This window comes from Nothobranchius furzeri, chromosome 5 (assembly GCF_043380555.1).
Source record: "Nothobranchius furzeri strain GRZ-AD chromosome 5, NfurGRZ-RIMD1, whole genome shotgun sequence".
NCBI lineage: Eukaryota > Metazoa > Chordata > Actinopteri > Cyprinodontiformes > Nothobranchiidae > Nothobranchius > Nothobranchius furzeri.
In genome coordinates this window covers 2,894,148-2,921,211 of record NC_091745.1, presented here as the reverse complement: position 1 = coordinate 2,921,211, position 27,064 = coordinate 2,894,148, and the positions used below count along the sequence as shown (strand labels likewise).

The following is a 27,064-nucleotide window of genomic DNA, read 5'->3' as shown; positions in this document are numbered from 1 at the left end:
CGTCTTGCTTTTCCATTCCACACATTTACACACACATCTCTGGTGTTCCAGTGTCTTAGGAGGAGGTTGAACTTGACAGTGAATGACTGATAGTGTCACTGGAGCGTGGCCTTCAAGGTGAGCAGTCAGGAAGTCCGACTGAAGAGCCTTTGGCGTTCAACTCCACTGGGAATGTGCATGAAGAGGGCCGCTGCAGCGTTGCTGGAGGAGCAATAATTAGGCTGATTGAGAGGGTGTCACTCAGAGGGGATCCAGCTGGAGAGATTGAACTGCGGGTAGAGAACGGGTGGATGGAGGCTGAGTGGGAGGAAGGGGGTAGTGTGAGGGGGTGGGGGGCAGCGTATAGGACAGCTGGTGGATGTTGTGATGGTAATCCAGTGAAGTCAGATCTTTACAAAGCAAAAGCGTAGGGCCAGGTGCTGCCATTGAGCAGTCAGTCGCCCCCATACTGTGAGAGACAAGCTTGTGGAGGAATGAAGCTGGTAGCACACTGCCCCTGTAGCACATGTTGCCTCTCTCACCGAGCAGCAGCTTTCTCTCTCTACATGTCTCCCTTCATCTGAGACTCGTCTTCTTCCCGTCACCGATCACAGATTTCTGCCATCTCGGTCTTCTCAGATCTGCTAAGCAAGCACGGACCATCTGTGCTGTCCGAGACCTGTGGATACAGTGGTCCTCTGAATGTTGTAAATTATACGCCCTTGGCCTCAGTAGTCAACTGTGAAAATAAATAGTGGGTGTTTTGTCATGACCCCGTAGCAACTCCAAGCCTCTTAAAGCGTGATAAAGAGGATGTCTTTGTCTTTGATAAGAAGCAGACCGTCTACACGGCCGTTTCTCCTACTGAAACCACTCCGGTTGACTTTAGCAAGACTGCACGAGAGGTAGCAAAGCATTTTTAAAGAATTTAAAAAAATCATAATAGCCTACAGATTTTTATAAAAATATAGGAAATGTGGACTCCACACTTGTCCGTCCATTTGTCTCATTATGGTTAAAAATAGATCTTTTAACTAATAATTAGAAATATATGCGCATGCCATGGCATGCATTTACTGAAAGGCTCTTGCAAAGAGACAGATTAGATTGTTAGCTTAGCCCACAGCACCTCAGGGTAGTGTTTTCTTTGGCATCTTTATGGTGGATTAGAAAGGAATGCTTAGCGAGTAAGATTCCTCCTCTCCCCCTGGTCCTTTCAGGTTATTGTCTCTATCTCCCATCCATTTATCCTGTTTGCCCCTTCAGGAATGCCTTTAACAATACCATTAGCCTCAAGTCATTGAAAACTGAATGTTTGAAATAACTTGTTTGATTTGCAATTAGTTACTCTGCGATTCTGTGAAGCAGCATAAAGCTCACATCCTTCATGCTGCCCTGCCAGGCAGATGGATCCGTTGTCATGCCTGCAGACCGAACAGATTCCACTTGCTGCGTTTCTATCCATCAAGAAAAGAGTACAACATAACAGAAGGGTTGAAAAGTTGGTGTTGTTGTCCCATCATGTCTTTGGGTCGCGTTTGAAGACTGGAAGCTGCTGTTCCCAGGCCCTGTCTAAGGAAGTGGTGCCTTCTGACCTCCTTGCTACGCACATCCTGTCTTATCTCAGAAGCTTAAGCAGCTTACTGAGTGTACCGAGGCCTTCTTGCTCCTTAGTTGGCTCATCTTTTGCCTCGTTTTGTTTCCTCCTTTCTCTCCCCACTGCACGGCAAGGAAATAAAAATTGATTCTTCTTTTATTACTTTGGAAGCATGCAACAAAGTGTACCCCCTTTCACGGCATTGGAACGTATGAACTGCACACTTATGTAGGGATAAGCCCGCCTTTGAAGTGTCATCCACTGGCTTATCCGAACAACAATGACTTCTGTCGAGACATTTAGGCAGGTCTGATTGGAATTACTGGAGTGTGCCAGCGAAATTTCCCCCAGTCTCTCCCTCCCTTTAGGGATGGGTCCATCATTATATGAATCAGGAAAAGGCAGTCACTGTTCAAATAAGCAGACTACAAATATCTCGACTTTAACCAGGAAGCAAGTTTCTCATGTTTCATCATTTCAGATTCTTTTAGAGGTTTTCAGCCTGAATTCCTGAAAGGGATTGTTAAAATATTGTTATTTATCCGGCACACTTTTTCTTTAGCATCTCTAGTACTTGTTTAGGTGACAGCACTTGAGATAGTAAACATTCTCCGGCTGTTTTCCTCAGCTTATCATAACGAACCTTTGCCAGTGCCCCATAAAAACCTCCTCCTGCCAGTACTATAGGCATGTGAGGGTCTGTGCTGGTCCGAGTCAGCCACTGTGACAGTTCTTGTCAACATTGTTAAGTGTGGAGTGTGTCTTATCAGATGTTTGCATGTGTCTATTTATTCCTCATTTGCTGTGCAGAAAATATTTACTATGCCGTGAATAGCAACGCATCACGAGGAGCTTGAATTATTTGATGTTTTTCGGAAGCTAAAAGCTTTGTGTTTGGTTTTGGAAGGGGTCTTTCCAGTTTCAGAGTTCTGCAACAATCTGGTTTGGTTTAGGTGGTTGGGTGGGGTTTTGTGGTGGAGTTCTGTTGAGAGTGCTGCAGAGGACTGTGACTAGGATTCATGCGATGTGGTTATGGGCAAACACATTGCTATTTGAAAAATGTGTATTCTTCCCGATCGACACAGATGAAAAACCTGTTAAAGATCACGTGTTAGTTCCAGTTGCATGCATGTCCAGGATTTCTCAGAGCAGTTTTGCTGAGCTGTAAAAACCGAACGACGTGTTTCTTCCGTTTCTGTGATCTCTGCACTCTTTAAAACGTTTCCTTTTAACTCGTATGAGGATTTGACCGTGGAGCGGCGTTTAGAGACTGGACTCAGTCACATCAGTTTCCACTTTTTCTATCGTACACCACGCTGTGGTCTTATTGGTAGGTTAGTAAAACTCATGTCTGTGTGATGTCCTGAAAGCCCTCCGGGCATCTCTTTATTGTTGATGTAAACAAAACCATTTAAACAAGGCTAGTCCTTCGTTCTGTGAAACAAACACACACACACACACACACATACACACGCGCGCTTCTGGACCCGAATGCATCTGATTACCCGGCTGAACTGGTCCAGTAGTGGCCCTCAGAACTACCTGCACATGAAGGGGAACCCATCTTCTGAAGTGCTGAACTGTCTCTCTCACCCCCTTTTGCTCGCTCCGGCTCTGCCTCACCATGGGTAACTGTTGCCAGGCTACGGCCCAGGCCTTTAAAGACTAGCTGTTTGGGTCACTGCTCCCCCCCCCCAGCCACCGCCCCCAAACACTTTTATACAAAGGGGTCCTGACTACTTTAGCTCTTTTATTTGAGCCACAAAACATCCCCCAACCCCCCAAACTGGCTCTTTGCTGGAGAAGGGAGAGCCAAGCTGAGAAGAGCCGAGTGGAGGAGACTGCTGAAGGGAGGGGGCAAGGATGGGCCCTTGGTGCCCTTGTGGTGTCTGTACGGACTCTCGTGAAGGAGAGGAACTGGTTCCTGCTTGTTTGTGGAAATGGGGGGGGGGGGGGGTTAAAAGAATGCTGTGTTATTTTTTTCCCACCAGAAGACATTGAAATAAAAACTGTTCTGCCAAACGTTCATCTCATGCTGCAGAGAAGAGGAAACGTTGTTCCCAGTCCAAGCACCGTTGATCTGTTGCTGCTTTTGCTCACCTTTGACTTAAGAAATACCACAACAGATAGGGGAGCTCCTTTATTCTTGCTGCTTTGTGGAGCGTGATTGTGTGTACGAAGCATGTCAGAGATTACAGCCTCTTTGTTCACAGGTGAACAACCTTTCGACCCCTGGCAGAACAGCTACTATTGTGTAGAAGAGGATGAGCTCAGGTTACTCTGCTCAAGTGAACCAGAAAGCAGGAAAATGAGGATTGTATTACACAAGTATAGGTGGCAAACCCTACTCCAGAAGTCAGCAGCTCTGCTGAGTGTTCATGCTTGAATCGGAAATATAAACATCCACTCATAAAGGAATTCAATGTTTTCTTTAGTGATGATTTTTTTTCATTATTCTTCAATAAATTTCTTAGTGGATCTTCTCTAATTAAAATTCGTGATTCTCTTCTTCCACAGAGGCTGATACTGGTAGTAAGTTTCTCCTCTGTGTGTGTGTGTGTGTGTGTGTGTGTGTGTAGTGGTCGCTGCATGTGTTTGCTTTTTTATGTAATTGTCCTGAATTATACCTTAAGATTGTGGAATTTCTAACGCATGAGTTTGTGAAGGATGACCAGACATTGAGTGATGTGAGATGGTGTGTGCGCGCGTGTGTGTGTATGCTAAAAGGCCAGTTCCATTAACAAAACAGCACAGTTGTTTTGGCTTAAAGTCTGGCAGAAGAGGGAGATGCCAGACACCCAGAGGTGCTCTGACAGATGTGGACAGATGGTAGGACTGCAGCTGGCAGAAGCCCTCATAAGTGTTGACGTGAAGCGATTACTCACCCTGTCCATCTTTGTGCTGAACTCTGAAACCTTCTCATCTGCTGTACTCGCTTCCTCAAAGGTCAGATGTCAGCAGTCACAAACTACGACTAAAGAGCCGTTGCACAATAGCAGCCTGCACCTGCCGTCCAAATCTGGCACAAATAGAGTCAAATGCAAGCAAATGCTTCGATTCTGCCCTGCCGTTCCCATAAGCGGTGGAATCCTCAAGGCCAAAGGGAGCCTGATAAGCAGACTTTTCATAGCAGTGTGAAAAATAAAGGAGGGCAAAGCTGCATGTCTCTCACAGTCACTCCACTGATAGCACACTGATTTGTGTGTTATGGGAGTAGCATGTTGGCATTGAATCAGGTCTAGACAAAAGAATGTGTGTTTTGGCTACTTGATTTAGTGTTCATTTTTAAGGGAGGACAAATAATTCCTCAGACATTACTGCTACCTTCGTTCGTACAGACCGACCACCACATTCATGCACGCAGGCAACATGGAGACAAACGAAGGCCGGTTCACGTGATTCTCATCGCTAAACACAACTTTTACTCCAGTCCTCCTTGGGTTTAAGGCATTGGCACTAATGTTCACTGACACATGGAACACTTTTTAGGGTGCGCTGTTGTGGTGTTTTCAGTCCACGGAGACCCATAATAGACTATTATAAATCACAGCTTAAGATTTGAGCTGTTCGGTCTCCACGAACTCTCTATTACCCAACAATAACGAACGGTTTCCAGAAGAATTTGACAGACTGAGTTGTAGTTCTCTGCTCTTTAGGCAACTTCTTCAGTACTTTCAAAGGCCTCTTTGTGCCACATTTGCGTTTCATTTTTAGTGACACCCTAGATTCCAGACATAGTTAATTTGCCTTTAAATAAACCCAGCCAAGCCATGACAAATAGCCATGAGGACCAGGGTTAGAGGAGGAGGAGGGGATCGGTTGGGCATCGGGCTTGCTTGTCCGTCTGTGTTGTTGCCTGGGCAACAAGAACTGTGCACCAGGAGTGAGTTCTGTGTTTTCAGAACAAGGGACCAAGGATTACAGGAAATATGACATGGCATTCCTGCTGGCCTGGACCACTCTCATCTCTTTCTCACCACCAGCTGCCTTTTCCAAAAGCCATTTTCTCCTGCACAGCAGCACCACGCCACACTCTGCAAGCCTGACTGACATTATCATCACAATCAGACAGGGGACTTCTGACATCTGACCTCTCAGCATGTGAAAGGAGGGAGTAGTTCAGGGGAAAGGCAAGCTGGTGTTCAGAAGTTGTAGTAGCTACGCAGACATTTTCTCTGATACGTTGATTTTTAGCTCCATGACATTTTAAAAGTTATATTATAGAAACCCTCATTAGTGTTTGTAAGTAATTCACTGTTCAAACCCTTTGTAAACATGCGTCATGTTTTGCTGCTGCTCCATAAATGTAGACCACGTGGCTTCGTTAGTTCACTCCTTCATTGGGAAAACTTAACAGCAAATTAGAATTATAAAACCTAGTTTTTTTACTAGAAAGACAAAAGTTGATTTGTCTAAACTTGAACCACAAAGTCAGCTGGCATAAGACATGATGTGAGTATGTCCTCTGTTGTCCTAGGGAGTGTGCAAAACAAAGAGAAAACAATCAAAAATCACTAGTGAAGTAATAAAGTTTGTATAAAAGAGAACATTAAGAAACGGTGTTGGTTTAAGGGTTTTTCCCTCATTTTTTCAATGAAGACGGCCCAGAGCTCAGCTGTCACTGCCCTGCCACCAGCATCAAACAGTCTGTTGGAAGAGGGGGTTTGTCTTTGGCCAAAGGCTCCGCGGAGGGTGTAGAGTTACCAGCTCCACGGACTTTTTCTGAACCCCCATAGGAGCATTGCAGAGGGCCGTAGAAAAGACTGTTCAGCACGATCTCAATGTCTCCATAACCACTTTGTCAGAAGCAGAGTGGAGCCAGTTTTGGTCCTCTGCATCTCAGAGCTTTGGCAACAAGGACATGTTTGAACATTTTGTAACGAACATTTGCTGCCTCTTGGCCAGGACTCCTTTGAGAATGAGGTTTTTGATCTAAATGGGACCTTTCTGGTTAAATAAAACAAAAATAATGTTATGTAAAACTGAGCTAAAGACTCTGGGCTAAATAACTCTAGGAAGGTTTTCATTTCTTACTTGAAAATATAAGAAACCTTCTAAAGATCGCTCATAAGAAATACAACTGACCTTGTGCCAGCATTGTTTGCCAACTTGATGCATTACACTTCACTACAGAAATGGTCACGGGGAAAACAATGCTGCGTCCGCTTCATCTAGTCTGCTCGTGGATGCTGTGTATGGCCCATGTTTTCCTTCAAGTCGGGATTTGTTAACAGTTGTAAAATATTACAGACTGCTGTCTCAGGGCGTTCTCTTTTTAAAGAAATTGGGGGAAAAATAAGCAAGATGTGGAAAAAGCTTAACAGTGGAAGAAACGCTGGCTTACATGGAGAAAATGAGCTTCTCCATCTGGAAACAGCAGAATCTGCCTCACAAAGCCAGCGAAACGCATAAAAATGGCCTCCTTTCAGTTTAATTTGTTTGATGTGGCTCTATGTAGTCAGTCCCTGAATAATGTATGGCATGAAGTGTTCTTATGAGGTAAACGCAGAGTCATTCCAGGCCCCAGAGGCATTGCTGGATGTATGAGTCAGGCATCAAGTGCTGCCAAGGTGACATGGGGACTTGATTACAGAACTTACAGCATGATGAAAGTTTAGCTTTAATATGAATAAACGAGGGACCTGCCCTTGACCTGCAGGCCGTGTACTGATACCGCATCTGTAAATTTGTTCAGATGCCGACCTGGATTCATTGGTCCTCTTTGTCAGCAACTGGATCCCTGCCATCGGTCACCATGCCTGAATGGGGCAGCTTGTAAAAGCCAAGTGGTCAATAACATCCCACAATACACTTGTGTGTGTCAAAGAGGGTTCAGAGGTACGTGTCTTTACTGGAATTACTTGTTTTATGCAAAAGTAAAAGTTTTGTTTTTAGTGAATGCATTTCATTCTCCCATAGGCCAAGACTGCTCCCTCATTGATGCCTGTGCCACAAGTCCTTGTGCTAATGGGGCCCGCTGTGTCAATTGGAATAACCACTACAACTGCTCGTGTCCACCCGGATACCAGGGAACGAACTGTCGCAATGACATCGACGAGTGCCGCAAGCCTGGCGCGTGTCTTAATGGTGGCCTCTGCATTAACACCCTTGGGTCATTCCACTGCCAGTGCCAGCAAGGGTACAGTGGACGCACATGTGAGGTGTCCACCCTGCCCTGTGCTCCGTCTCAGTGTCTTAATGGAGGCACCTGTCGCCAGACAAGCGACCATTCATATGAGTGTGCGTGCCTACCAGGTACAACTCTTTGCTATGTGTGAAACACACACACACACACACACACAATTAGTTACTTCTCACAGTTGCAAACAGACTTTCCCAATGTGATGACGCAGCTGGGTAATGCTGCTGCTGGGATTTTGTTCTGTCTCAGGTCAACTTCCTGTCTGTTATTAATAGCTTCTGATGGGATATGGGGTGGTGGGAGAGTTGAAGAGGCAGCGTGTCTGCCCTCTTCTCCCCTGCTCTTTTCACAACAGAAGGAATTTACTTTATGAGCTTTCTGGTTTCCCACTGGGGAGCTGACAGGAAATGTCTCCTGCCAGAGAGGAAGTCATTGAAACTGTGAGAGATTATAAAACAAGCAAACATTGAAGGCAGTGCAGACCTCTAAAGCAGGCAGGAATCACTAGCGTTGCTGGCATTGTGTGGGAAAAGTCAAACGAAGATGTAAACAGTCAGACACCTTCTGGACTCTTTTACTGCCCACGTTACCTCACACGCTCTTTAGTGTGGGAAATGGGACTTGAATATATGTACAAGGACATGTTTCAAACCAAATGTTTGTCAAACTACCATCGGGGGCTCTGTATGTGTATCGTGACTCTTTCACCCCCCCGATCTGTTTCAGGCTTTGAGGGACACAACTGTGAGAATAATGTGGATGACTGTCCAGGTCACAAGTGCATGAATGGAGGAATATGTGTGGATGGCGTCAACACGTACAACTGTCAGTGCCCACCTGAATGGACAGGTGCAGTTCATGAGATACAATTGGAATCGATTCTTTATGTCACACTGAGAATGTTTTACCAACATGTTGTTTTACTATTATAGGACAATACTGTGCTGAGGATGTCAATGAATGTTTGATGCAACCCAATGCCTGCCACAATGGAGGTACTTGCTTCAACACCATGGGCGGCCATACTTGTGTCTGTGTCAACGGCTGGACTGGAGATGACTGCAGTGAAAACATTGACGACTGTGCAATAGCGGTTTGCTTCAATGGTGCCACCTGCCATGATCGTGTAGCGTCCTTTTTTTGCGAGTGCCCAGTTGGGAAGACAGGTTAGTTGGTTTGTAAAGTAGATTGGGACTTTTTTCCATAAAGTGATAAAGAGTGAAGTAAATCACAATTGTGTAATATTTGTGAAGGTCTGCTGTGCCACCTGGATGATGCATGTGTGAGTAACCCGTGCAACGAGGGCGCAGTATGTGACACCAATCCTCTCAATGGGCGTGCCATTTGCACCTGTCCTGCTGGTTTCGTGGGAGGTGCCTGCAACCAGGACATGGATGAATGTTCAATTGGTAACTTGTTTTTAGGTGGTGTAGTCATACGCTTTTTCCATTGATTGTATTGCATTTTCTTAATCTCTACGTTTTACCAACAGGTGCAAACCCATGTGAGCATTTTGGAAAATGTGTAAACACAGAGGGCTCCTTCCAGTGTCAGTGTGGTCGAGGGTACGCCGGCCCACGCTGTGAGATTGACATCAACGAATGCCTCTCCATGCCCTGCCAGAACGATGCCACCTGCTTGGACCGTATTGGAGAGTTCACCTGCATTTGCATGCCAGGTATTCATTCTTATTAAAGACCTCATTAGCGAACGTGCTTGTCTTTAAATGATGAACAATAGTTTTCTTCACAGGAACGTTTCGGAATGTTTGCAGAGTTATATTCCTTTTTACAAAAACACACCAGACACGAATAGATAAATCATGCTAAACTTGAGCTTTCACAAACTCCTTTCATTTTCAAGTGAAACATTTAAGAAGTTTTCATTTTAATCTTTAAAAGTACGTTATCATCCAGTTTCTACCAGTGCTTCGTTTTCAGATTAATAATACATTATTAGTAAGGAACTCACCAGGTCTGAGTTCTGTGAAACAACCGATTTGAACTTGACCCTCTAAAGAAACTATAGCGCTACCAGGCAAGCCTCAAGCGACTGTTACGTAATACATCGTCTCTAGCATTGTTAAGGATCTGTGCCCTGCCATGTACAAAGTTATAGTTTGGGACGGTCACTGAAAAAGACAGTGAAACTCTCACGCACAGCCCTACAAGTGTCCTGAGGTTTGGGGCGCTATACAAATTAGAGCTGGGAGTTGGGTCTATAGGATTGGATGTGAGAGAGGCCGAGCAGTTAGAGGAGGGGTGTGCTGTGAATACTAATGAGAGGTGGAGTGGTGGGAATGGAGCTGAACAATAGGGCCCCTCTGTGCTCCACTTTGCACCCCTCATAGACACTGAGGGAAAGAGGCTTTTTCCCAGAGCCTCCCCCCCCCCCCCACCTCCCTTCGTTTTCAGAGACAGGGCCTTCCTCATCACCGTCCTCATCATCAGTCAGCCTGGCAAAGCTCATGTGGAGCTTGTGATTATTTTTGATTCCACGCTAGCTTCACTGCAGGGGCAACACTCTCATTTACATTTGGTTTATCTAAAGGAAAGAGCCCTCAGTAGTTTACAAATGCAAAATATATGACATGTATCTGGTGAATGGGATGCTGAGCAGGGGAGGCGCGGGGCTCCTTGGATGTGGTGATTCCAGGTCAGTGGAGGGAAAACACGCTTGGGAACTTTTTTTTTATGGCTTAGCAGAAACCCATGTCAGTGAAACGTCTCTCATGAAGGCTTATTTTTCTGCTCTACACACTTATTCCTCTTAAATAACGAGCATAGCTCAATGTCCATGTGGTTTACTTTGGTCTGAACTTCCTCCTCTCAGGCTACATGGGGACTTTCTGTGAGATAGACATAGATGACTGTGAGAGTAACCCATGTGTGAATGATGGCATCTGTCGGGACATGGTCAATGGCTTCACATGCACCTGCCAGCCAGGTAAGCATCAATTAAGTATCCTAATTTGAGTTTTTTGCATTGATGTCTGTGTTGCTTGTTAGCCATGTAAAAGCAATACATGTGCAGTGAAAACTCCAAAGTTGAAGTTTAAATGTCCCTAGAACCAGAAGAGGGAGGGTCAGCCGTACCACTTCTGCCTGCTGGTTTATAGAACCACCACTCGTATAAAAGGCAGGGCCTAAAGCCTGCCTACCCTGCTGCCTGAACAAAAGCACCATTGTGACCCCTGCTTCCCTCCTCTCTGGAATGTGGAAGGGACAGCAGTCTCCCTCATCCTGCCCTGGTGGTGGAGGTGGAGGGGGACAGCAGTTCTCCTAATGAGATTCTTTTCCAGGTCCGCAATTTACATCTGGGACAGACGTCCCCCACCACCCCCCATCTAGCTATTGAGCCAGTAGAGCTGATGCAGGCAGCATAGGAGGAGGAGCGGGGTTCCCCCCACCCCACCAATAGAAAAAAAAAAAAAAACAATCCCACCGTCTCCTCTAAATGCCCCTTTAGTGGCCCAAGCACCAAAACACAGAAACCATTTTGACACTGTTAATCAACTGAGCCGCCAGTGCTCCACTTCACCTCTTCCTGGGCACAGTGCCCACTGCTTTCAAGCCTCTTCAGTCTTTTTGGGAGGGGTGGGGTGGAGTTGGGGGGGGGGGGGACTTCTCAAATGTTTGTAATGTAGTTGTTCTAGTTGCTGTTAATAACCAACCAGAACAGGCATTGTTCATTATAAAAGTCATCGCATCTTGACATGTTTTTGGAAATCAGTATGTAAATCAAAAGTATTTGGGTTGGTTTTTTGCATTAGTTGCTTGCAGGTCACTTACTAAGCACGTTGTGATAGTTAGCTCAATACTGATTCCTCTGTGAGGATGCCATGTCCTTAACCAGTCTTTCAAACCCCAGCATAGTCAGACATTGCTAATCTAACTGAAGGCCTCTAACTACTGCCCTCTGACCTGAGCATGGACCTTTTCACTGGACTGTCTGTCTGACCTTTAACCTCTATGTTTGCATGTCCCAGGCTTTACTGGCACCATGTGTCAAATCGACATAGATGAGTGTGCTAGCACGCCCTGCCAGAATGGAGCGAAATGCTACGACCGGCCCAACGGGTTTGAGTGCCGCTGTGCTGAAGGTAAGTCTTTCTTCACCTAAACGTTGTTATTAGATGGTTAGGTACTACACTGGTCAATATGACTCTCCAGACAGAGGAGCAGATGATCCCAAACCACTTATCTGGTCCTTGCTCAGCACTCAGTGTTAAGGTGAACTATTTCTTTGGGTGTCTGCTGGCTGTGCAGACCAAGCTGAGGCCCCTAATCCCCCTCTTTCCCTCGGTGGCTCCCAGGATCATGGGGTCACTGAGGACCAGCAGTTGCTATGAAAGAAGATGTGGTCTTCACCCCGACATCTGTTCATCTCTCAAAAGCCCTAACAACCCCTTATGTTGGGTTTAGCTTCCATTCCTTCATGTTTTAAAAACACAACCAGACACATTTATTTCTATTATGTACAGTTTATCGCTAGAGCTGAATGCACAAGCTGTGGATCGTTATGTTCAGATAAATATTATGTTTGTTAGTAACTGCGCCTGCCAAGGAGCTTGCTTCATTGTCTCAGTGACCAGCTGCCTGGTATTTGTTGTGTTTGTGGGCCCCTTCTGCAGAGTGAAGTGGCCCTGTTACGTGGTGCTGTCCATTGTTCCCTCCACCACCGAGAACAAAAGCAAGACTGGGAGGGCTGCGCAGGGCCCTTTTTACTGCGTTTCCCAACCTAACATTTCACTAGACACGTACCACACAAACCAACTGTTCCTTGCCTTACAAACAGACATCGTTGACATAGTAACCACAGTGGTCAGAGTGCAGATTTGAGGGACTTTTTATGAAGAAATAAACCAAATAAAAAAGTTCAACATGACAACGGGCAGTTTGTTCAGAAAAACATTGTGAAAATGAAGTAAAATGTCACCAAGTGGGGTCTAAGATGTAATTATTGAAGCACTAAATCTGGTCAACTGGCAGCCAAGAAGTAATAATTAAATCAAAATATATATTTTTCATTTTAGGTTATGAAGGACGACTCTGTGAGAGCAATATCAACAACTGTCAGCCTGACCCATGCCATCACGGCACTTGCATAGATGGCATTGCTAGCTACACATGTAGTTGTGAGCCTGGATACACGGGCTATCGGTGTGAGAACCAGCTCAATGAGTGCCACAGCAACCCTTGTCAGAATGGAGGCAAGTGTGTGGACCGGGTCAACAAGTACATCTGTCAGTGTCAGCATGGAACTTCAGGTAGGAAAGCAAAACAAACGGCACCGCCCACTTCTCCACAGGATGAATATTTTCTGTTGATTCATAGAGAGACGATATTTTTCTCAATCCAGGCACAAACTGTGAGATCAACTTTGACGATTGCGCCAGTAATCCATGCGATTACGGCATCTGCAAGGATGGGATCAATCGTTACGACTGTGTTTGCAAACCCGGTTTCACAGGTAATGCTATTTGAAACTGAAACTACTTTCAGATTTTGTAAACCCAGATCATGCTGACGAAAACGCGTTCACCTCTCTCTCACCAGGTCCCAAATGTAATGTGGAAATAGACGAGTGTGCTTCCAGCCCTTGCAGAAATGGGGGGACGTGTGTTGATGAAGAAAATGGATTTCACTGCCAGTGTCCTGAAGGGTTTAAGCCCCCTTACTGTTACTCCCAGGTGGATGAGTGTGGCAGCAGCCCCTGCGTCCATGGTTCCTGCAGAGATGACATCAATGGGTATGAATCGTTTCAAAGGACATATTTGGCATAACCAGGCATGTGCTCTGTTCACCTTGTACCACCAGTAGCGTATCCAGTGAAGCAGGTTTAGCTTATTCTGGCTATCCAAAGGTAGCTTTATTCGTATACACATTTCATACACACAAGCAATAGTGTTAGAATCCTGAAGACTATGGTATCGTGGTATCGTGATGCAGGTTTAGCAACTCGGGAAGTCAACCAGGGTCAAGCTGACGGTAGAAATGTTAATTGTCCTTGTGAATGAGTTGAGCTGGCATCCCATTACAAATCAGCGTCAGACAAAAGCTGCATATTTAGAAATAAAGTAGAAAATTTCATTTAATTCCAACAACAAGCAAAACAAGTAAATGAGCTGCATTTACTGGGTTAGATGTAATTATTATTATTGGTCAACCAGTAAATAAAAGTTGTTACATACTACAGGAGTTTCTGTTAGATTTGATATATTTTATAAGAATACTATGAAAGTAAATGTGAATATGAACTCGCCGTGGTGAGACACCCCAGCAGCGAGCGACATTGAAACAGACTTGGCGCTACAGTTAACTGGCTAAGTCACTATGCTGCTTTATTGTTTACTCTATATACTCAGTGTGGTCGGATTCCTCATTCTCGGTCTGTGTCTAGTTACCGCTGTGACTGTGAGCCCGGATGGGTTGGAAAGAACTGTGACCTGGACAGAAATGACTGTTTGCCAAGTCCTTGTCAGAACGCTGGTACATGCATTGACCAACTCAACGGCTTCACCTGCAAGTGTCGGCAAGGTTTCCGAGGTGAGAGGCTGACATTTTAGTCAAACAACTGTGCACTGAAGGCCCTCTGCCGCCCCCTGGTGGCACATAAAATACTTACATAATTAATCCTTTTACAACCACAAGTTTTAGGCTTGAAAAATCAGCAGTTTTCTTTATTCTGTTCACAGGGAATCTCTGCCAGGTGAACATCAACGAATGTGCTTCCAGCCCTTGTCTGAACAAGGGCACTTGTGTAGATGGAGTGGCGAGCTTCACCTGTCTGTGTGAGCTTCCCTACAGTGGACCCACTTGTGCTGAGGTCCTCACACCTTGCTCACCCAACCCCTGTGCAAATCATGCGGTCTGCACCCACACACCAGACTATCTGGGCTATCAGTGCAACTGCCAGCCTGGATGGCAAGGTTAGGAAACATTGTATTTAGTTATTTCCCTCGCCATCCATCTGTTAAGAGGTTATCTGCTTAGAGGCTTAAAATGTGTTTCTAACTGGGACAATATTTTGCAATCATCAGGTCAGTTGTGCAACATAGATGTTAATGAATGCTTGTCAAACCCGTGCAAAAACCGTGGGACCTGCACAAACACGCGGGGAGGATATGTGTGCTCTTGCAGAGCAGGTTACACTGGGCTCACCTGTGATACAGACATCAATGACTGTTTTCCTAGTAAGTAGCCTTTTAAACCTATGGTGAGGTGTTATTAAACCTGTCTATGTTTGTCAATCACAACTTATGCGTTGTGGCTATTTGATTTAAGTGATTTTCCTTCCCTGTGGCGTCAGATCCCTGCCTAAATGGAGGTTCCTGCATGGATGGAGTGAACTCTTTCCACTGCAGCTGCTTGCCGGGTTTTACAGGCTCCCGGTGTTCTCAGGAGATCAATGAATGCCAGAGTTCTCCCTGCAAAAACGGAGGCACCTGCACAGACTATGTTAACTCTTACACTTGCACCTGTCCGCCTGGCTTCACTGGCATCTACTGTGAAATCAACATCCCTGATTGCACAGAAAGGTTTGTGTGTGTGTGTTCGAAGCATGGAGATATTTGTGTTTAAAAACTTGCCTGTGAAACTTAAAATTTTATTTTGCTCGTGTCCACAGCTCCTGCTTCAATGGAGGGACGTGCACAGATAAAATCAATGGCTATTCCTGCGCCTGTCGCTCAGGCTTCACAGGCTCACACTGCCAGTATGAGGTCAACGAGTGTGACTCCCAGCCCTGTCTGAACGGGGGCCTCTGTCAGGATGCCCTGGAGTCCTTCCGCTGCTCCTGCCCCAGGGGTTACACTGGCAACCGGTGCCAGGTACATCAGGCGCTGATGCTTGATGCTTTAGTCTTAATGGGTTGACATTTTTTACAAATTATTTCTCAAACTTTTATGCATTGTACCTCTTGACCACCTAGACCCCAGTCGACTGGTGCAGACGTTCCTCTCTTTGTCAAAATGGAGGACGGTGTCACCAAAAGGATGCTTCTTTCATCTGCGACTGTCCTCTTGGCTGGTCTGGTCGTTACTGTGACATCCCAAGAGTCTCCTGTGAGACAGCAGCACGCCAGCGAGGTACTTTTATCCCCAGTAAAAGGGATCATTTCGACTATTTCCTCCAAGCAAACGGAGTTGACTTTTAATCTCAATCTTAGGGATCCAGACAGATGCTCTATGTCACCACGGTGGCCACTGTGTGAACACTGGGAACACTCACTTCTGTAAATGTCCCGCTGACTACACTGGAAGCTATTGTGAAATCCAAGTGGACCAGTGTGAGGACAAACCTTGCCGTAACGGCGCCACCTGCAGGTCATATGTTGGCGGGTACCAGTGTGACGTGAGTGAAAACCGTAGTGCTGCTGTGTTCTTCTTGGTCAAAAGTAGTCGGTCACTTTTCACTCATTTCTCTTTTCTCGTGGGTCTGTCGTGTGCTTACGTTACAGTGTATGCCGGGCTACACGGGGAGGAACTGTGAGATTGAAATCAACGAGTGCCAGTCTCACCCGTGCCAGAATGGAGGCACCTGTATTGATCTGGTGGGACATTATATCTGCTCATGTCCCCCCGGCACACTGGGTAGGCACACATAATGCAACAGAAACGTGTGCTTATTACTAAAGAGCTCTGATGCTTTTAAGAAATAATATTATAGTAGCTAATGGTTATGATCTCTTTTTAAGGTGTTCTCTGTGAGATTAATGAAGACGACTGTGCTCCACCCCTGAGGTCGCGTGGGGCTCCTCCCAAGTGCCTGAATAATGGAACCTGTGTGGATAGAGTGGGTGGTTATCGCTGCAACTGTCCCCCTGGTTTCACTGGAGAACGATGTGAGGGGGACATAAACGAGTGCCTCTCCAACCCGTGTAGTCTCTCCAACAGTCTTGACTGCATCCAGCTACCCAATGATTACCAGTGTGTCTGCAAGCCTGGCTTTACAGGTGAGACAGCTTCCCGTCTCCCTGGCTCATCACTGGGGATTCTGTTTGTGGAAAATGAAGAACTTTGGGATTGAGATCTTGCTTTGATGTGTGGTGCTTTTAGGTCGAAGGTGTCAGAACAGGTTTAGCGTGTGTGAGTCTCAGCCTTGTCAGAATGGAGGAGCCTGCTCTGTGACCAGCAGCTCTTCTCTCGGGTACACCTGTACATGCCAGCTTGTAAGTTTACTCCTCCGTTTGATCTTACAACGTGCAGCTTCTATGCTAAGTTTCAACTCAAATCACAAACTGCTTTTGTTTCGCTAGGGTTACACTGGGCCAGACTGTGAAAGAAGCATGTCCTGTCGAGAGCTGGCCTGCTACAATGGAGGCAGCTGTGCACTTACCACTAGGGGAGCACGGTGTAGCTGCTTGCACGGTTACGGCGGGCCTCAGTGTCAGCATCGCACGAATAAGGGCTGTTCCTCCCAGCCATGTCAGAATGGAGGCCTGTGCACCGAAGAGACCAGCTACCCATACTTCCACTGCCAGTGTTCCAGTGAGTGGACGGGCACAAGGTGTGAGCAAAGGTCTGAGACCCCAGTGCCCTCGTGCCCTCTGGCAGACTGCCATGGAAAAGCCAATGACAGTGTTTGTGACAAAGAATGCAACACGCTTTCTTGCCGTTGGGATGGTGGTGACTGCTCCCTGACAATAAACCCCTGGGCTCACTGTGCAGACCCTCGCTGCTGGCGTGTTTTCAACAACAGCCAGTGTGACGAGTCCTGCAACAACGCTGACTGTCTGTATGATAATTTTGACTGCAAGAGCAAGGACAAAGTTTGCAAGTGAGTTTTCCTCTACGTTGAAAAGGATGTGTCTTGTTTATATTGACTTGAGAATACTCAATCTCAAACGTGTGTTTGCTTTGTCCCTAGTCCTGTGTATGAAGCCTACTGCATGGACCACTTTGCTGACAATCGGTGCGACCAGGGATGCAACACAGAGGAGTGTGGCTGGGATGGCCTAGACTGTGCCCAAAGTACTCCAGAAAGACTTGCTGAAGGGGCCCTGGTTATAGTAGTCCTTTTACCTCCAGATGAGCTACTTCGCACCAGCACAGCCTTTTTGCAGAAACTGAGCGCCATCCTGCGCACTTCGGTGCGTTTCAGGCTGGACGACAATGGAAAAGCAATGATCCATCCATACAGACGTCGAGTATCACGGCTTAAGAGAGAAGTGCAGCCTCAGCAGGAAGTGATTGGGTGTGTTGAACACACAGTAAATAGAAAAGCTAAAGTCTTTCCTGTGAAGTGTACAATACACAAATGACTTCCTCGGTTTTACTTGTAGGTCTATCGTCTATTTGGAGATAGACAACCGTCTGTGTTCTAAGGACCTAGAGGACTGTTTCACTACAGCTGATGGTGCTGCAAAGTACCTAGGAGCCCTGTCCGCAACAGATATGCTGGACTTCCCCTATCCTCTCAGAGAAGTCACAAGTAAGTGTTGGCACAAGAAATGACTAGTACTACCAATGAGATGCAACCATGTGAACGCTGATTTCTCTGTCGCTCCACAGGTGAAAAGATCCCTGTTACAGGCGAGCCCATACCACAGTGGGCCAAGATGATGCTGGCAGGGATAGCTTCTCTTTTTGTCTTGATAATCCTTGTGTTAGGCATGTTGATTACCCGTAGGAAACGGGAGCACAGCAGCCTCTGGTTCCCTGAAGGCTTCTTCCTTAAGAAGGAACCCAGCAGTAACAAGAACCGCAGGGAACCCGTGGGTCAAGACGCCCTTGGAATGAAGTAAGTTATTTGTGATCACTATTTACGTAAATGAAGTAGTTTGGAGCTGTTTTTAGATTTTGTTTCTTAGGTCTCACGTTGCTGCATACGTTCATCTATTAACAGACACGTGCCGAAAACCATTGATGAATCCCTCCTTGGAGATCATAGTGATCCGTGGACAGAGTCAGACTGCCCTGAAGCAAAAAGGCTTAAGGTATTTTACACTACTGCTTCACAATTAAGTTTTCTCAGAAGGTACGCACAAGCACAAGACATCGATCCAGAGTGTTTATGAAGCGCCAAACGACGACAAGAGTCGTCTCAAGGCACTCCACAAAGCAAACATTCCCGTTGGGTTCAGTTCATTTTGCCAGTTGATTAAAAGTTTTCTATATAAGGAACCCAGCATTCTGCATGGAGCAAAAGACAGAGCACACACACGTGCACACCAACACACACATGCACAGACTTCATGTTAGACAATATTTGTGTTAATCCAGGTTGAGGAACCCAGCATGCTCTCAGACTGTGAAGATACAGTGGACTGCAGACAGTGGACACAGCACCACCTTGCAGCTGCAGACATACGCGTACCACCCACCATGGCCCTCACACCACCTCAAGGAGAATTTGAAAGCGACTGCATGGACGTTAATGTCCGGGGCCCAGGTTGGTACTTAAAGTTGCATCAAATCAATCTGTGATTTGTAGTAAAATTTGTATTCCGTGTGTATTCGTCTAGTATTGTGTGCACTTAAATAGACCCCTCTGTTTTGTTCCAGATGGTTTCACACCCCTGATGCTGGCATCATTCTGTGGAGGCGGCCTAGAACCTGAGGTGGCAGAAGAGGAAGAGAGCGAGGAGTGCTCAGCCAACATCATCTCTGACCTAATCTACCAGGGTGCGTCCCTTGCTGCTCAAACGGACCGTACCGGTGAGACAGCGCTCCACTTGGCTGCCCGCTACGCCCGTGCTGATGCTGCTAAGAGACTGCTGGATGCTGGTGCAGATGCCAATGCTCAAGACAACACAGGACGATCGCCATTACATGCTGCGGTGGCTGCAGATGCACAGGGCGTTTTCCAGGTAACCATAAGTTACCTGCTTACCGGTGGCATCAGAAATGTCTGTAACTCCGATTGCTCATGTGAATGAGCTGGACCTGTTTAGTGGTATTAAATTCAGTCTTTTTCATCGGTCTAGATTCTAATCCGCAATCGTGCCACGGATCTCGACTCCCGCATGTATGATGGCTCCACTGCACTGATCTTGGCTGCACGGCTGGCCGTAGAGGGCATGGTCGAGGAACTCATTACTTGTCATGCCGATGTCAATGCAGTCGATGAACTGGGTAAGCACAGATTTTTGTTAGTCAAGATACAACTCTCCTGATGCAAATCTCATATGATAAAATATATGTCTGTTTGTCCTGAAACGTCTGCTTCACGTTGATACTGTTTGTTTTAGGTAAGTCTGCCTTGCACTGGGCTGCTGCCGTTAACAACGTGGATGCCACTCTTGCTTTGCTGAAGAACGGAGCTAACAAAGATATGCAAGATCTGAAGGTACGTCACAGTTTTACCTCTATGTGGCATCACCAGTTTCAGTACAGAAGGAATGTGCTTGCTTTGAGCAACTTGTTGACTTTGTTGTACTTTTCGTCCGTTCTTGCAGGAGGAAACCCCTCTGTTCCTTGCAGCACGAGAAGGCAGCTGTGAGGCTGTAAAGGTGCTGCTTGTTCACTTTGCAAACCGAGAAATCACAGACCATATGGACAGGTTACCAAGGGACATTGCTCAGGAGCGAATGCACCATGACATCGTGCAGCTTCTTGATGAATACAACACAGTCAGGAGTCCCCAGAGCCACGGAGGGGCTGGACATCAGCTTGCTGGAGGGCACACTCTGTCACCACTAATGTGCCCTCCCACGGCCTTCCTCACAAATCTAAAAAACACCCCACAGAGCAAGAAGAATCGTCGACCTGGGGTCAAAGGTTCCAGCCTGGGAGGCCAGCACGCTACTAGTCTGAAAGACTCAGTAAAGGCTCGCAACAAGAAGCTGACCCTGGACATGCAGAGTGCTTTACTGGATAGCTCGGTTACTCTGTCCCCAGTTGACTCACTGGACTCACCGCATGGGGGGGCTAGTAATGCTGGCTATATCACCAATCCCACTTCTCCTGTGGCCATTCAGTCGCCAGGGCTTTTCCACGCTTCCATGTCTGTCCCAAACACCCCGATGGTACATAGTAGCATGATGGAAGGGGGTGGCCCCTTTGCTGTATCTCTTGCTCAAATCAATGACCTTGGAGCTGGAGCTATGTCCTTGCAGGGTCGCATCGCTATGGCTTCAGATGTCAATCATGGATATGTGCTGAGTTCTGGCCAGCTGGGGGTCAACATGGGTATGGTCAGTCCTGTCAGTGTTCCCTTTGACTGGCACAATCGCATCCCTCCTTCCTCCCAATGTGGTCAGCAGGTTGTGAGTATGGTGCAAAGCAGCCAATCAAGCATGCATCCCCAGAGCCCCGCCATGCAGCAGCAGCAGCAGAACATGCTGATGCACCAGCAGCAGCTGTATCGCAGCCCCATGCTGCAGCCCACACCTGTGACCTCCACACCCACGATCAGTCCAGTAAAGCTGCCTTCCATCGCTGAGCAACAGCTCATTAATCACAACATCACCACCCAGCAAAGCATCGCTCGCATGAGCTCTTCCACCCCACCGACACCTCAGACGTCACAGCCCCCGCCCTCGTTCTTTCAGCAGCAGCAGCTTCCTCAGCAACCCCCGCAGCCGCAGCCTCCGTCTCAGCCCACCCAGGGAGCCGTGCCACCAGGCCAGCCCCCTCAGGCTCTTCCCCCACAGCCAAGTGCCAGCACTACAGGGAACGAGGATTATCCAACCCCTCCCTCACAGCACAGCTATTCATCAGCGGTGGATGCCACCCCCAAGCATTACCTCAACTTGCCCAGTGAGCACCCTTATCTCACCCCTTCCCCAGAGTCTCCAGAGCACTGGTCCAGTCCCTCTCCTCACTGCGTCTCTGATTGGTCAGATTCCACACCCAGCCCAGCAGTTGCTGTCCCAAACCAGACCCAAATTACTCAAATCCCAGAGGCCAATGGCAAGATGCAGGTGTTTGCGTGAACATCTCTATGGCCTTAACCTGAGAAGGGACCTGAGAGAAAGACATTCTGTGGACTGGCTCCCTGCCTGTCTGTTTTTATCCATCAGTCTGTTTCCAAGATTTTCTTTGGATTTGACTCGATGATGTGTGTCACGAGGACCGTCTGCTAGTGGTTTTTGCAGAGGAAAAAAACGTAAAGGGAAATGTGTGTTGTCTGAAAGAAACAGCAGACAATTTAATGAAGTAATTCTGTCACAGATGGACTTATTTTTTATTATAAAAAGAAAAAAATATATGAAGAAAACCAAGTCTTTAGTTTTAAAGGCTTAGGGACATTTTCTTGACAACTAACAAACATTTTAAAAGTAGATAAGACGGATAATGCTGAAGGGATTTCATTTATTTTTATTTATTGTTAATATCTATCTAAACGGCTTTTTAGTTGCCTCTCTGTACTAGTTTCTCATGTGAACTGCCATCAGCGTGTTAAAATGGTTCTAGAAAATTAATTTCAACGTTACTCTGCAGTAGTGGTATTTGAGTGAGTTATGGTAAATAATTACTTTATATATGAGTATTATGAGCAAGAATGTAGATGAGTGTCTTCGAAGCACTTCAAGCCTCACGGGGCAACATTGGACGACAGTGGGTATTTATAATAAAAGAGGGCATTTCATTTGTTTAAATTTACATGAATCTTTAAATTGCTAAAAGGTTTTCTGTGCGATGCTTGTGTTTTAAAGCTTCTCACTGACACTAAAGGGTTTTTACTGCCGGCCTTCACTTGTTAAGCATCCTTTATTCTATTTATGTTCCCTAGAGACGTTTTTGGCCTGCAAAGTCAGCCTGTCACTGCCCTCGTATTTTCTTTGTTTTCGTCTTATACTCTGTATATTTGTGGAAAACCATGAATACTTTTTTCTTTTAAACAATACTTCAGATGTATTAAGCTATGCTTATATCGGCTGCTATTTTATATCTCTCTTCCCTGCAAACATTCCTACAGTTTTTCCGTCTTGCCCTGTTTGGACGCAGTGCCTTTACGTGGCATCCAACAACTCAGAACCAGACAACAGACTGATTGGAGCTGTTGAGCCCGTGCCCTTAAATGGACTGTCAGTAGACGTCTGTGCTGGTGCCCTCACCCTGTTTCTGCTCGTATCGGTGAGGGAGTGGTGGTCATTGTGTGGGTGTGGCTGCTGGACTGTGACTGCTGATGCCCTGTCACTCCTCAGGGAGGTGTTTTATGGCATGCAGAGGGATGGTTCCCCTGCATCGACAGTAGATACCAGTCCAAGAGCCACGGAGATGCATCTTGATCATTGTGAAAAGAGAATGAGGAAAAAAACACTACTGTGTAGTGCTGCAACCCCTTTTTTCTTTACTAAATTCAGAGATGAGAGTCTTCTAATTATTCACAGCTTTGTTATTTTCATGTAACCTGAGCATGTAAAACAGAGTTTATTCTCTTATGCACATTTCAGCAAAGTTCTTTATGATTAAAGTTCACCAACGTTACCTTTGCATTTTCATCCCACGAAAAGGGATGGAGTAGCACACCACTCTAGCTACTGGCTGTTGATGTGGTGACCTGAACACTGCCTGTAGTTATGTCATAAACTGAGTTTATCTTTATTTGAATTTTTATCTCCATTATAGAACCAGCCATCGTTCTTTTAGACCTGGGAAGTGTTATTGTCCACAGTCTAATTTGCATTTTACTTACATGTTTTTTTTATTTTTTTCATTTGTGCTAATTCTATATAACTGGTCTTATAATTTCCCCACCAGGTCGCACTAAGTGTTTTTGTAAATTCACAGTTTCAGTTTGTAAATATATTTGTTCTGGGTAGATCCTTGCTTGAGAAGTCTTATGTTTCAAAAAATAATTGTTATGTACTAAAAAGGACAAAAATAAAGTGTATTTCATTTAGCATTATCTGATGGAGTCTGATTGGTTGGTGTGAACACTCAAATGGGCGTACCTTAGTGTGTGAGAGTGTGTGATTGGTTGCTTGTCTCTGTGTCCCTGTGATGGACTGGCGACCTGACCAGGGTGTCCTCCAGAGGTGTGGACTTGGGTCACATGACTTGGACTCGAGTCATTATTTTAATGACTTCTGACGTGATTTGATTAAATCTATAAAGACTTACGACTTGACTCGGACTTGAACGCCAATGACTTGCGACTTGAATCGACTTACATCTGTTGACTTGATGATGTCTTGAGCATATCTGATATTTTAGCACAAAAGTGGCACAACACGGACAAAAACCATAAATCATTCTTCATTCTGGGTGTGATCTTGTACTGCTAAATGCAGCAGCACGTTGTTTATAATCATTTTCAGTTTCTGCTTGTTTGAGCAAATAAATGAAGCTTTAAGAAGCTTTATTTCTGGAATTTATTCATTATCATCGTCATTAAATTTAAGTTGGACAGATGATTTTAATATGACTTGAAAATTCAAAGTTAAGGACTTGGACTCGACTTGGACTTGGTTGTCTTTGACTTGGACTTAACTCGAGATTTGACTGGAAAGACTTGTGACTTGCAAAGCAGTGACTTGGTCACACCTCTGGGTCCTCCACTTCTCGTCTGATGACTGCTGGAGATGGACATGTGCTCCCCACAGGCCTAGTGAAGAGAAGTGGTGCAGATAGGAGAGATTAGGCAGATTGGCTTGCTTTTAGCACTCTCTAGTATCAGTTTGTAGAACCGAAAGCAAAACTTATCTCCTTGCTGTGTGTTTGTCTTTTTAACACCTTAATCTAACAGCTGAAGTGTCTCCCAGCCTTCATTAGTGTCTACAGGAGTGATTCATCGCTAGAATCAGCTGTGTTCATGTCTAAAACATGCAGGAAACATGCTGGTAGTCCCAACAGAGTGGCCCACCAGTGGAATATTCTGGCCAAAGAGGATGATGGGGCTGGGTGGCCTTTCATCAACCCTGTAAAGGGTCGTTTTAGCACGTACTGGCTCAAGAACATGATTTAAAATATGAAAACATTGCATCGTATCCCTTTGATGTCATTTGGTTTATGTGAGTAAAAAATCAGAGAATATTTGAGTCAAATATTCAAACACAGGTCTTTGTGTTTAGACACATTCAGCTTGTTCTAGTCACTAAAATCAACTTGCACATACCGGGTAAATGTAACTGTCTACCATTTTTACTTTGATATTTTCAACCTAAAATAATGAGTCATATTTGAGGAACTAGCTACAGAATCTGCATGAACATGTTTCTTCATCAAAACAATAACATAAAATCTAAAGCAGAACCACACATTTGACAGTTTTCTGGTGGAAGACTCAGCACCTGCTTGTTTTCTGAAATTTAAGAACAAAACGTCTTGAGCTTTTTTACGATCAAACGAAGTTTAAGCTAAAAAAATAAAAACAATTAATAAATGTAATAAATAGTCAGTGCATATCTACATAAAATAAGTAAAGGGCAATTACAGAGCCAAATATAAACTGAGGAAATTTCTATTACTGATTTTACTAAAATGTCTTGAAGGAAGAAAGACCCATAGCTGTCAATCAAAATAATTTCCAGCCACATCCCAAAACGTTGCTTTGACTGATGTTTCCTGAAGAAAATCATTTAAAATGTCTTTTTTTTATTTTGTTTTTGCATATTAGCTCTTCATTTCTTCCCTCCTCTCTGCAGCAAGCGCAGAACACGAAGAGTGGCATTGAACATGCCATGCCGTGTTTAAACACCATCTAGAACGTGTCCAGAGGCAGCCTGTCGCTTGGATCTGCGTGTTTAAGAGCAGTCATGGGCATGTAGAGACGGTTGGCCTGGTGGTGCAGAGGAGGGTCCTTCGCTGTGATCACTTTAACAGTTTGCTAAAAGTAGAAAAAACACAATTTTAAATCTTGCCATGGTTTCATACAGAACAGAAAATATATTTTCCAAGAAGTTTCAGGCTGAGGTTGAAATGCACTTGCCTCAGCTACTTCTTCAGGTGTCTGGCCTAATGTCGTAAAGATCTTGTGAGAGTAAGGCAGGTAAATTTCACGGAAGATCCTGGCAGATCCATATTTTCTGCTTCTTTTTACCATTTTTTTTCTAATTGTGTAATCACTGGTCTGGGCTCCACCAGAGTAATCCTTGTGACAGGAAAAGGATCATAAAACAAGGTGAATCTTACCGATGTGGACTCATTGCTAAATACAGAGATGTCTGTAATTGTACATGGATGCATTTATAGGGACAAATGATCACTTGGTGTTAAACTTCATTGCTTGCACTGCCAGACTTTCACAAAATCCTTCCACTGCAAATTTGGAGGTGGCGCAGACATCGTTGAAGAGGAGTCCTGTGTGTAAACGTACAGCGTGGAGAGGTTTTAGAGTATTTTAGCTGTATTTTAAGATTCACACACAAACAAACACACACTGTAGTCCCTTGACGCTGCTCATCACCACAATATGGCCTCTCTGCCGCTCCTTCATTTCTGGCAGCACCTCTTTCCCCAGCCTGGCCAGGCCAAAGAAGGTGGTGTCAAAGACCTTCTTCATGTCAGTGATACTCTGGCACTCCACAGGCCCGATCATACCAACACCTGCATTGCTCACTACAGAAGGTTTTATGTTAGTGAGGTCTACTCTAGAAGTCCTGGTGTGAGATGGAGAGGTGACTGACCGAGGACATCCACTTGTCTGTTGGGCAGGCTGCTCACACATGCTCTGATGGAGGCTTCACAGCAGGCATCCAACTCTTTGATCTCTAGGGTTTTGTTTAATGTGTGACCAGCTGCTTTCTCCAAAGGCCCCCGTTTGCTAAGATCCCTTATTGTGGCGACCACTGGCTCGAACAAAGGAACATTTAACATTTAGTTACTCAAATCATACAAGTTTCAGCAGAGAAAGGAGAGCTGACCTTTGAACCGTTTCAACTCATCTTTGGCCAGCCGAACAGCGACAGCCAAGCCAATACCAGAGGAGCAACCGGTAACCAGAACCCTCCTGGTGGTCATCGTGCCTGACCTCTGACCTCAAGGCTTAGGTAGACTTGTAGTAGATGTGATAAATAAATAAACAAATAAATAGAGATTGCAAAAAAGATTTGGTCAAACAAATCTCGTCAGGAAGTTAGTATATCATTTTTTTGTGGTAATTTTTTAAGAACAACAAATGTGATTTCTTTGTAGACTCACAAATTGATATAAACTGACACATTAATTGAATCTATTCACGAGAAGCCATTAAATCCACTGTAAACCAAGGTCTGAGTGGAAAAGTCACACATTCTAAGTCCAAGCATAACTAAAGTGAGAAGTTTAAATATTTGTTGCTTTCAGCTTAATAACCTGTGAAACGAGCAGCACTGATCTAAAACCCTCCGATGATCAGGACAAACACATGCTGCTAGAGATTACTTAAATGGGTCAGGCAAATGCAGTATGGGAGTTGTAGTTCTCTGATAGATTAAAAAAACTACACAATGACACAAATTCAATAGTATTTCTGTTG

At 45.3% G+C, this 27,064-nt stretch overlaps 2 protein-coding genes across 2 annotated transcripts in view; one reads left to right on the top strand and one right to left on the bottom strand.

Annotated features, from left to right (window-relative positions):
* The window catches only part of notch3 (notch receptor 3), a 24,658-nt gene extending 2,915 nt beyond the window's left edge, over positions 1–21,743 (top strand). The window contains exons 3-33 of the mRNA XM_015948490.3: positions 7,272–7,414; positions 7,496–7,831; positions 8,445–8,567; positions 8,651–8,884; positions 8,972–9,127; positions 9,211–9,396; positions 10,551–10,664; positions 11,707–11,820; positions 12,754–12,987; positions 13,080–13,190; positions 13,277–13,469; positions 14,121–14,266; positions 14,416–14,649; positions 14,761–14,913; positions 15,030–15,258; positions 15,348–15,549; positions 15,651–15,807; positions 15,888–16,072; positions 16,179–16,311; positions 16,416–16,673; positions 16,777–16,889; positions 16,977–17,497; positions 17,588–17,914; positions 18,003–18,151; positions 18,232–18,460; positions 18,566–18,656; positions 18,943–19,111; positions 19,225–19,529; positions 19,647–19,794; positions 19,911–20,008; positions 20,118–21,743. Coding sequence (XP_015803976.1) covers positions 7,272–7,414; positions 7,496–7,831; positions 8,445–8,567; positions 8,651–8,884; positions 8,972–9,127; positions 9,211–9,396; positions 10,551–10,664; positions 11,707–11,820; positions 12,754–12,987; positions 13,080–13,190; positions 13,277–13,469; positions 14,121–14,266; positions 14,416–14,649; positions 14,761–14,913; positions 15,030–15,258; positions 15,348–15,549; positions 15,651–15,807; positions 15,888–16,072; positions 16,179–16,311; positions 16,416–16,673; positions 16,777–16,889; positions 16,977–17,497; positions 17,588–17,914; positions 18,003–18,151; positions 18,232–18,460; positions 18,566–18,656; positions 18,943–19,111; positions 19,225–19,529; positions 19,647–19,794; positions 19,911–20,008; positions 20,118–21,596 — 7,270 coding nt within the window. The 3' untranslated portion in view covers positions 21,597–21,743. The remainder of the gene's footprint in view (positions 1–7,271; positions 7,415–7,495; positions 7,832–8,444; positions 8,568–8,650; positions 8,885–8,971; positions 9,128–9,210; positions 9,397–10,550; positions 10,665–11,706; positions 11,821–12,753; positions 12,988–13,079; positions 13,191–13,276; positions 13,470–14,120; positions 14,267–14,415; positions 14,650–14,760; positions 14,914–15,029; positions 15,259–15,347; positions 15,550–15,650; positions 15,808–15,887; positions 16,073–16,178; positions 16,312–16,415; positions 16,674–16,776; positions 16,890–16,976; positions 17,498–17,587; positions 17,915–18,002; positions 18,152–18,231; positions 18,461–18,565; positions 18,657–18,942; positions 19,112–19,224; positions 19,530–19,646; positions 19,795–19,910; positions 20,009–20,117) is intronic.
* A 3,486-nt stretch (positions 21,744–25,229) lies between these two features.
* On the bottom strand, positions 25,230–26,654 carry LOC107378265 (retinol dehydrogenase 8). The gene is given in 8 exon segments (XM_054741296.2): positions 25,230–25,286; positions 25,289–25,435; positions 25,538–25,623; positions 25,626–25,699; positions 25,815–25,908; positions 25,987–26,166; positions 26,235–26,396; positions 26,472–26,654. Coding segments are annotated over 8 exon segments (897 nt in total). The 5' UTR covers positions 26,569–26,654.
* Between the last annotated feature and the right edge of the window lie 410 nt (positions 26,655–27,064).